The sequence below is a fragment of the Gossypium hirsutum genome, chromosome D12 (genome assembly GCF_007990345.1).
Source record: "Gossypium hirsutum isolate 1008001.06 chromosome D12, Gossypium_hirsutum_v2.1, whole genome shotgun sequence".
Taxonomy (NCBI): Eukaryota; Viridiplantae; Streptophyta; class Magnoliopsida; order Malvales; family Malvaceae; genus Gossypium; species Gossypium hirsutum.
The window spans coordinates 59,403,325-59,413,556 of record NC_053448.1 but is presented as its reverse complement, the minus strand read 5'-3'; the positions used below and the strand labels follow the sequence as shown (position 1 = coordinate 59,413,556).

Here is a 10,232-nt window from a genome sequence, read left to right as displayed (position 1 = left end):
ATATAGGATTTGTGGCTTAAATCTACTTCCTTACACTTGAAAATAAGATTTGCCGTCTTCAATCTGCTCCGCTATTGCTTAGGGAGACAAGATCTGTAATTTCCAACCTATTCCATTGCTGCCCAGGGATATAGGACTTGCGGCTTAAATCTGCTTCCTTACACTTGAAGATAAGATTCGCCGTCTTCGATCTGCTCCGCTACTGCTTAGGGAGACAAGATCTGTAATTTCCAACATATTCTACTACTGCCCAGGGATATAGTACTTGCGGCTTAAATATGCTTCCTTACACTTGAAGATAAGATTCGCCATCTTCGATCTGCTCCGCTACTGCTTAGGGAGACAAGATCTGTAATTTCCAACATATTCCACTGCTGCCCAGGGATATAGGACTTGCGGCTTAAATCTGCTTCCTTACACTTGAAGATAAGATTCACCGTCTTTAATCTGCTTTGTCGTCAGTACAGGAAGACAATATCTGCTATCTTCAACCTGCTCTACTGCAAGCGAGGGAGGCGAGGCTGATGTCTTCGATCTGCTTCGCTGTCTACGCAGGAAGGCAAGATCTGCTATCTTCAACCTGCTCCACTGCAACCGAGGGAGGCAAGGCTGGTGTCTTTGATCTGCTTCGCTGTCTACGCATGAAGGCAAGATCTGCTATCTTCAACCTGCTCCACTGCAACCGAGGGAGGCGAGGTTGGTGTCTTCGATCTGGTTCGCTTTCTACGCAGGAAGGCAAGATCTACTATTTTCAACCTGCTCCACTGCAACCGAGGGAAAAAGAAAATAAAAATAAAAATAAATAAAAGGAAAATTGCCCCGTCCTTGTTATTCTGTTCTTTTCTTTTGCTCTCGTTTTCGTGCTTTTCTTGCTTCTGTTGCTGGTTTGTCATGATGCAGGTACAACGTACGGAGCAGTGGACGTGGCTGGGGTGACGTGGCGCGGAGCGTACGAAGGCTGGTCGCGGAAGGCTTGGCTGCGACGCCTAGATCTTCTAGGGTTCCTTGCTGTTGATATTTGTTTTTGGCCATCGGGCTGGTAATTTGGGGCTGGGTTAATGGGTTTGATTTAGGTCAATAGGGTTTAGTTTTCTGGGACGTGTAAATAGTCTATTTTGGACTGTTATTAATTTTTGTTTGGTTTATATTTTTTTATTACGGGCCGGGCAAATTGGGCCTATTACACTGCCCATATTGATCCTGTCCCGTTTGACATGGAACGTGACCCTCTCACCCCAACGTATAAGAAGAAAAGGTCTCAACTGCTCTAATATTATTTCGATACTGTTATGGCTTAAGCACTTTTTACACAGAACTAGGCAATAGCCATGAAGTCTTTCATAAATGCTTTGCATTTATTGATGTCTTTCAATTCAAACGAAACATCAATAGACAAATAAAAATTATATGTTTTCCATTAAAGACAAATAAAATTTAATTAATTAGGGAATTTAAGGATTTGAGTAATGAACAGATTCATTTAAGGGGAAAGCAGAACAATTTAAGGATGAAACTTATATATATATATCCTTTTCACGATCAATGATCAATGTCGTTTGGATGCAGAGTGTGATTGACAACATGTACAAGAGTGCAAACAAGCCAAATGCTTGACAAAGCTTTCAGCGGTTTCAATATATGGTAGAGTTACACTTCCTTTTCTTTGGACTGCAAAATCTTGTTCCTCCATGTTTGATGTTTCCCTTTCAAGATTAGCGTATACTTCATAATTATTATTTATTTCAAAAATTCAGTAATGTCTTAGCGTATACATTTTAACTCTATTAAATAGTTTAGTATTAAAATGACTGGTATCCTGCGTTTCTGAGTTTAAGAAGACGCCAATTAATTGGTGTGTTCATTAGTCCATAGGGAAATCTTTACAGAATCACAAACTGAATCTTGAACAGGCAATGTAGGGACAAAACATTGTTGTGCAAACTGTATTTATATGGAAAACATATAATGCTACAAAGTTTGCAGTTACAACACCAACAACAAAAAAAGACATCAGCTGCTGTTCTGTAAGTAGGAAGTAAAAAACAGATTCCTTGCAATCTTATTGAGAAGTAATTTGTTTGCTTTCTCAATTTTCATTCTCTTTTACTGTCTCTCAATTCTATCTATTTCTCCTCCAATCTTCCACTAAATATCTGGTAGAACCCTAATTAAATAACCCATTCAACAAGTAGAGTTGAAAATCCCCAAACAACGAAGGAAAAAAAAACAGGAAAACCAACCCTTTTCTTTGACCGCATTCTGTATAGCTGCACAAATTCTAACACCACAACCCCAGAACCATGTTGGAACTTACCCTTTATTTTTTTGCAATGTCTTCCATATTAAGCTAAATTGTAGCTTGAAACAGAGACATCAGCAGGAGAAGCAGCATGGATGTATACAAACTCAAGACTCTTTCCAGCAGGTAAAGTGTTGAGCCATTCTGGGAAACCATAAGAATTGCCAGACTTGGTGAGACCCCATATGGGACCATAAAGCTTTGATATTGAGAGCTTGAGAGCCTTTACTGTCTTGTAAGACTTGTTGGTCACTACTGTGGAATATCTGTAGTAAGTCTTGCCCTTGTGATTCCAGGAAGTTGTCATCTTCTGGTTTATAGTAATTGGACTAGAAGATGAGGCTGCAAAGCAAAAATTCCTAATGTTTAGATCTTGCCATTCAATACCTTATTGTAATGAGACATGGAACCAAACAGAAACTAGAACATACCTGGAGTTGGAGTCCATTTGGGCTTCGGTGCCGGTTTCAGTTTGGCAATGACAGGATTAGACGCTGGGGAAACCACTGCAGGAAAGCCAAGGTAATGATCATCATGCGAAAACTCGAAGAAGTTAATACCATAAAACTTAAATGGCGATATAGGGTTAAAAATTACCAGGAAGGAGTTGGTTGTATCCACCATGACCACCAGCTAATCTAGCCAAAATGCCAAGAAGTGGAGCATTGTTATAGGTAGCAGGCTCTGTTTGCTCATAATTGTCTCGTTCATCAGCAAAGTTATCATAGGCATCAGGCCCTCCGACCAAAGCACCGGTGAGGACATTAGGATCACTAGCTTTCCTTGTATACCAAGTTGCGTAACCTTGTCGGCAGGCAACAAATTTAGGGTTGACCTTGATCGAAACAATCGAAGAACCTCGGTGGTGAACTTGTCTTGGATAATTGTTTCCATAGCCAACCATATAGCTTGTAGCTCTTGGATTGTCTCCAAGAAGGTAATCCACCTGAGAATTCAACATTGCAAAACATCAAAAAAATTGTTAAAAGGCTCAACTTGGTCACCATTTATAAGAAGTATAAAGATTTAAATCCATGAAGAGATCGATAAATCACCTGAGATTTCGCAAAAGAAAGAAGCTCCGATGGTGCAACATTGCCGGCAGCACACTTCAAGCTTCCCCTATAGGAAGTCAGATAATCAGAGTAGACAGTTGCCAAGAAGGAAGCGCTTGTCACGAACTGCATGTTGTTCCATCTCTGTCTGTAAATCAAACCACCGGGAGTCCTCTGAATATTACGGCTACCCTTTCCGATCAATGAACACATGAAATACTCCGCCTTCTGACGGTACTTCTCGAAAACTGGTGCATGGTGACCAGCTTTACCTTGCATTAAAAACTGCAGGTGATGCAGAACATACCACTTAAAACAAATTGAACCACAAACAGTAACTACATGTTGATGAGATATAACTGCATAACCAATTATTGTACAATAATGGGAGACAACGAATTTACAGTTGAAAAAACTAATAATACCTTGGCGACAAGGGTCTGAACCCCAGCATACTTGACGTCCCAACCGAACTCAGTCATGGCCCAGCCGGTTCCACCCATTGAGTCACCATTTTTCGCAAGATAGTTCAAGTAGTATTTATTGTTACTAGCTTGGTACAGCCATGCAGCGGCCCACAACAACTCATCCTACATTTAAATTCAAGTATACGCAAATTATGATTTTTTATATAAAACATATATATATATTTGTATAAGATCGAATTTGTGAATTGAAGATTTAAACACGAATCCTTTGTAACTGACCACTGTTTCGATAGAATTTTTTATAAAAACAAATATTAATATTGATGAGAAGTTAGAGAAGCTTACGTTGTAGCCACTGATGGATCGGTAGAATTTTTGAGCAACTGTGATACTGCTGTCATATTTGCCTCTGTATTTATCAGCAAACTCGAACAGCTGGAGATGTTAAATAATTAGTTTTATTAGTAAATTGGATCCAAAAGGATACCTTAATAATTAAATTATTATTATTATTTTTGTCTACTAAATTAATAATTTTATTTCAATTTATTGCAAAAAGGAGATAAAATTAATAATTTAAACACCATACATTACCCAAAAAACTTTGAAAACCAAACTTAGCATTGAGTTATGGTTGAGAAAAGAAGCAAGGGTACTTTGGGACATGGGGTTTTATTAAGAGCACCGACAAATGTTGGCACGTGAGGGGAAAATTGCGGCTTTTGGTTTAAGATCTGTACGGTCAAAAGGAGAAGTAATTGGCCGTGATGGACGGCGTAAAGCGAAGTGCTCCAATGATCCTAATTATGCGCCGAAAAAGTTTACCCGCATTATATAATTTTCAATTTCAAAACCATGAAGTTAATAATCCAACAATAACGACATCTTTTACAAAAGAGCGAGCAACTGTCTATAACTACCTATTTACTACGGTCTAAGCTTTTTGACTGAAAAGGGCAGTGTTTGGGAACTGTGAAAGAGTGTGCAAACACCATACCTGGTAGGCATGGCGAAGAAGCTCTCTGGAATAGGCAGGATTGGAGCGGCGGAAGACGATGGAAGCGGCGGCCATTGCGGCGGCTGTTTCACCGGCGAGATCCGACCCGGGATTACTTGGGTCAATCTTGTAAGCACGACGGTCGGTGGTCATGTCCTCTGGTCTTTGCCAACAGTAATGGTCACTGTTACCATCTCCCACCTATAATAAAAATAAGACCCACACCAAAATTAAGCAACGAAAATAATTTTCGAAATGGGTCTTTTATTTAAATTGTTAAATTCATAGTTACTCTATCATGTTGTGATTGAATACCTCTCCGTAAAGGACATAAGGCTGGGGATGAGCTTTGATGAAATAGTCAGTGCCCCACTTGACGGCTTCCATGGCATGGCCCAGCTCACCATTAGCAGCCATTTGTTTGCCGTACTCTATTATGCTCCAGGACATCATTGTTATGGTGAATGCCATAGGCAACCCAAACTTCACATTGTCCCCTGCATCATAGTACCCCCCTACCAAATCCAGCTGCAAAATTATTCAAAGACAATTTGAGCAAACTGGTTTCGAATTGGTTCAGCAATTAGGAAAATGAGAGTGGAGCTTTTAGCTTACCCCACTAGCCTTGCCGTCATTCAAACCAGAGTTAGCTCTCCATGTGATTCTCTGGTTATGGGGGAGGTAACCAGATCTTTGAGCTTCAAAGAAGAGAATACTCTTACTCAAAGCTTGGTTATAATCATGCCCACCAAATGCAAAAGGAAGGCAAAGTAGCAGAAACAGAGGAGCCATTGAAATGAGTCTCATTAACTTCCCCATATATTCAAAGTTATCAGAGGACAGAAAAATCAAGTTTCCTTTTAACTTCCTAAAATTAACAAGAAAATGCAGTCTAATTGGAGGAAAATGTGAAATGTGGGTTATAAATGATCAGTTTAAAGAAAAAATCCTAATAAACCCACAAGCAAAAAAAGAAAGGGAAAAAAAGGAGAAGAAAGAGAAAGAGAAAGAGAGGGAGCGTTGAGAATGGGGAATTGGAAGAGCATGAGACCACTATATATGGTGGAGGGGAGGAAAGTACCAAGAGGCCAGAAATAGGCAGAGATCAATAAACGAAAAATATTTTATTAATTTTAAGTTGTTTTTTTGTTTTTTGGGCGGGGGGGTGTGGGAGGGGAGTCGAGAAGAACAGATCATTCGGGTGTACGTGGATTTTATGTATTTTTTAGAAGTAAAAAGAGGAAGAGAAAATTCTGCTATTTTTTTGAACGGAGTTAAGGCTAATTTTTTAAAATTTCTATTTTATATTTATTGTAGAAAAATAAATATATAATATATAATAATTTTTTAGGGAATTATATAATAAAATCTTAAAATATTTAAGTGAGATATTTCATTTCTATAGGTTAAAAAGAATAATATTTAGTATATTGTAAATATAATTTTTAAACTCCACAAGAGAGGACTGATAAGTGTAAAGTATAGTAAAATATTTTAAAAAATGGACACATGATAGTTTTTTAAAATTGCTTGTGGAAAAAAAAGTGTATTGTTAGTGTACTAAATATTAATCCTATGTCAAATACATATGAAAATTAGAAAAATTATTTGGGTTAAGAATTTAACAAGTGTATTATAGGGTGTAGTAAAAAAAAACCTTAATTACATAAATAAATGTGACACTTGTCACATCTTCTGTAACACCTTACACCCAACCTGATTGTCAGATTTGAAATGTCACATTATTTACTGAGGCAACTACAATTTCATTTGCATATCAAATAAATAATTTAGGCAAGGCACTAGATTCAATTCTCAATTGTAACATGTTATTTAATCAAATCCATGTTATAGACGAGCTTATGGAACCTTTTAATAAATCGGTGTTGATTGAGGGATTAAAATATAAAATTTTCTAAAATATTGAGTTGACATCGTGGCCATAAGAGAATCACATTGCGACACCAAAGACAGAAGCTCGACGTCACGACTTCAATAGAGTGGTGTCGCGACTTCGAAAATAGGAGGTTGGCATCACAACTTCTACAAGGGACGTCATGACGTTAAGGGTAAGGGAATTCAATGTCGCGACTTCAACTGGGAGAACCACAATCATGGAAACAAAAGCTTGATGTTGCGATATCAAAGAGGTAATGTTGCGACTTCAGAGGTAGTTTCCCCTAGCTTTGCAATATTTAACTCAAACTTACCATTTACATAATTTAATTAATTTAAGGGCCAAAAAATATCATTTAACTCATCATAGACTTTAGTTCAAATATTGATTAACTTCATTGACATTCATAACAACTTAATACATATTATTTTAAGCATATCTAAATCCATTTGAATCCTATGTTTCATACACATATACTTACAATTCATATGCTCACATTCAAAATAACATTTTCCACCTAAAGTACCAAAATGACTACTCGCAATTTAAGATTGACCTAGCCTTAGGTACATGTCACTTATTGAAAACAAAATGAGACTATACTAACTTTGATGAATGGAGAGCTGCGATCTGAATGTTGTTTTACTCATCGGGACCTCGAGATTTACTGATACCTACGCATGGAATAAACAAATCATATGCTGAGCGATAAAGCTCAATGGTACTTTCATGATTCAAATCAATAATAAAATATACATAACATGAAAATAATGCAATCATAACATGATTAGTTCTCCACAATTCAATTTACCATTCATGCCTCATGCACTATCTCATTTGACAAATTCATATGAATATATCATACCATGTTTTCTATCAAGAAGTTGCATTCACTTTCATTTCTCACCTATTCATTTCATTTTCGAATCTATTGATTCATTTCATATCCATATTGACCGTCAAGCTTGTTTAGACCGATTCACATGATCTTTCACATGCTACCATTTATTACATTTCTTATCAGAGGCGAATCTAAGAGGGTTGGCAGGGGCCCCGACCCCCCTAAAATGAAAAATTACTACTTAGGTCCTTTAAAAATTTTTAAAACTTTAAATTAGTGAAGGTAAAATTACACTTTGACCCCCTAAAATCATAAAAATTTGATTTAATCATTTAAAAATTATAAAGATATAGACTATTAAAAATTAAAATTTTATTCGGCCCCCTAAAAAATTGTTCTGACTTCACCCCTATTTGTTATATATATACGTGATATACCAATTTTCGTTATCAACATTTTATACCAACTGTCATTTAACAAGTTTATGTTTTATGATCTTCAATATTCAAGCCTCGAGTTTTGCTTTCTAATTTCATAGTATATTATTTCTCTTTTATTTATATATATTCAGTAGTTCATATAATATACGAAACTAAATAAATAATATTAAAATATGTAAAGTTGATCACTTTGATAAATTTAATAGAAGGGAAAAAAATTAAATAACTAAATATTAAACAAAAACTAACAATTTTCATTAGAAAATAATATAACTTGCATTTATTTATAAATGAGTGATTAGAAAGTTATAGTGTCAGGCAAGCACGATAAGAATTGGATGGACGAATAATTATGCGAAAATGTAGGAATTATGTTTGATAAAGCCGTCTGAAAATTTCCCAGAAAGGCAAACCTGCACTGCCGAATCTTGTGGTTCCAAATGTTGGGTTTGACTTTTACAACTCAATTCATGTTTTGAACTTAGTTGACCCCATAATTAATGCAATCTTTTTGTATTTCAAGTTGCCGACCTGACAAATCTCAAAATATTTGGGAAATTTAAATTTAAACTCCTCAAATCATAATATTATTTTAATATTAAATTCTTTTAAGAACCATAAAATTAAGTAGAGTTGCAGGTCTAAAAGCAGATAAAAGTAATATAATTTTTTGTTTACGTATAATTAAAACTGGGGAAATTTTGTAATCCATCTCACATTTCATCATTAATATCCTCTGCAGAGCTAATTAACGTTCCTGTTTGTATCCCTTACGACTATTTGTGATTAAAATATTTAATCAAAACTTGAATTTGAAATTTAATAAGAAAGTTGTTTTTAAGGAATAAATAGAGGAAAAGAAAAATGAGTAATTATATAAAGATGTTTTCTTTTCTTAAAGGCGGTGGAGACACTCTTGTGGGGGGCTTCAGAGTATAGGCACGCTTTCACACCACTTTGCTTTCTTCATTCTTGTTACAAATTTTCATTACTTTTCCCACTTGCCATACACATTGTTGTTAAAATAGTCGAATTAATTGGTGCAATAGCTTCATTTCAAAATTATTCATAAATTTAAACAATTGGTTATAACTAGTAAAAAACATGAGAAATCAGCTTAAACGCAGAAAAAAACCTAGAATTTATACTATTCATTTCAACAATTTTTTCTTTGCATTTTTTCATCATGTTTTTTTTTAAATTTTTTTTTATAAAATTATCTTTTAAAATTTTAAAGTGATTAAATTAAAAATCGAAAATCTAATTGATTTAACATCCGATCCACTTTTACAATATTGACATAGAGTTTATCAAAGAATTCAATTTTTTTATTATCCATAATCCCACAACCTTTACATCAAAAAAGAATACAACGAAATGTGCTCAAATTCACTCCTATTTATTGCAATAATAATATTAATTGAACTAAAACTCACACTATAAATTTCGAGAAGAAGCACCCAATGCCATGCATTTATTATGATGTCATGGTATTTGTTTTAAGATGGAACATTTTCGGGTGCAATTATAAAACCAAAGAGAGTCCTTTCAATTTGCATAAATATATATAATAAAAAGATAATTAAATTAGTTACTTGTTTAGTTGAATTAAGGATCATTTTTACATGGAAGAACATGGTGTTGCTTTAGCGTAGACTTCTTTGGCGACAAACATGAGCTTTGACTACAAATTATTGGTACACATGGTTAAAATTTTATAGACTAGTTGGATTTGCTTCGTAGACTTTGAGGACTCGCTTTTTTAAGCCAATTTGTCCGACTGTTTTTGCACCCAAAACCCGGGGAATGGTGTTGCTTCACAAAGCAGATCCATTAATTGGCAGCTGAAAGTTGAAAGTGTTTAACTTGTTAAACTATATAATCTTATTATAGCTATAACATTTATCCTTGCAATTTTCTTTTATTAAAATTTTTTAAGTCTACATAACTTCTACGTATACAATTTTAGATTGCAGAGAATATTTTATTTGGAAGATTTGAAACTTGTAATAATTTGTTATTATTTTTAAGTTAGTAGCTTTCATATAATTTCGTATAACAAAAATTAACTTAAGCTATAATAAACTAGAAATATTGAAGATAAATAGAAAGTTAAAATTTAAAAAAAGAAAGAAAAAGAGATTCTTAAATATAATTAAGACAATACATGTCACAATGTCCGTGTAATTTCATTAAATTGTGTCATAAATATATCATTCAAAATTGTCCCATTTGTCACCCTTAAGTCTACCTAAGATCAATTCGTATCCACTAT

At 34.9% G+C, this 10,232-nt stretch overlaps 1 protein-coding gene across 1 annotated transcript; it reads right to left on the bottom strand.

Moving 5' to 3' along the window:
- Nucleotides 1-1,916: 1,916 nt before the first annotated feature.
- Nucleotides 1,917-5,856, bottom strand: LOC121224335 (endoglucanase 6). The gene is made up of 9 exons (XM_041107479.1): nt 5,395-5,856; nt 5,095-5,307; nt 4,780-4,980; nt 4,128-4,217; nt 3,780-3,944; nt 3,355-3,639; nt 2,897-3,245; nt 2,731-2,805; nt 1,917-2,641 (listed from the first exon to the last, which is right to left on the bottom strand). Exons 1-9 carry the CDS (start codon nt 5,596-5,598, stop codon nt 2,343-2,345), a joined length of 1,881 nt encoding a protein of 626 aa, XP_040963413.1. The 5' UTR covers nt 5,599-5,856; the 3' UTR covers nt 1,917-2,342.
- Between the last annotated feature and the right edge of the window lie 4,376 nt (nt 5,857-10,232).

Coding starts and splice junctions, on each gene's coding strand:
- LOC121224335 (XM_041107479.1), bottom strand. CDS start 5,598: ATGGGGAAGTTAATGAGACTCATTTCAATGGCTCCTCTGTTTCTGCTA. Junction 3,640..3,779: donor TTCAGACCCTTGTCGCCAAG/GTATTATTAGTT, acceptor CATCACCTGCAG/TTTTTAATGCAAGGTAAAGC. Junction 3,246..3,354: donor TTTCTTTTGCGAAATCTCAG/GTGATTTATCGA, acceptor TTGAATTCTCAG/GTGGATTACCTTCTTGGAGA.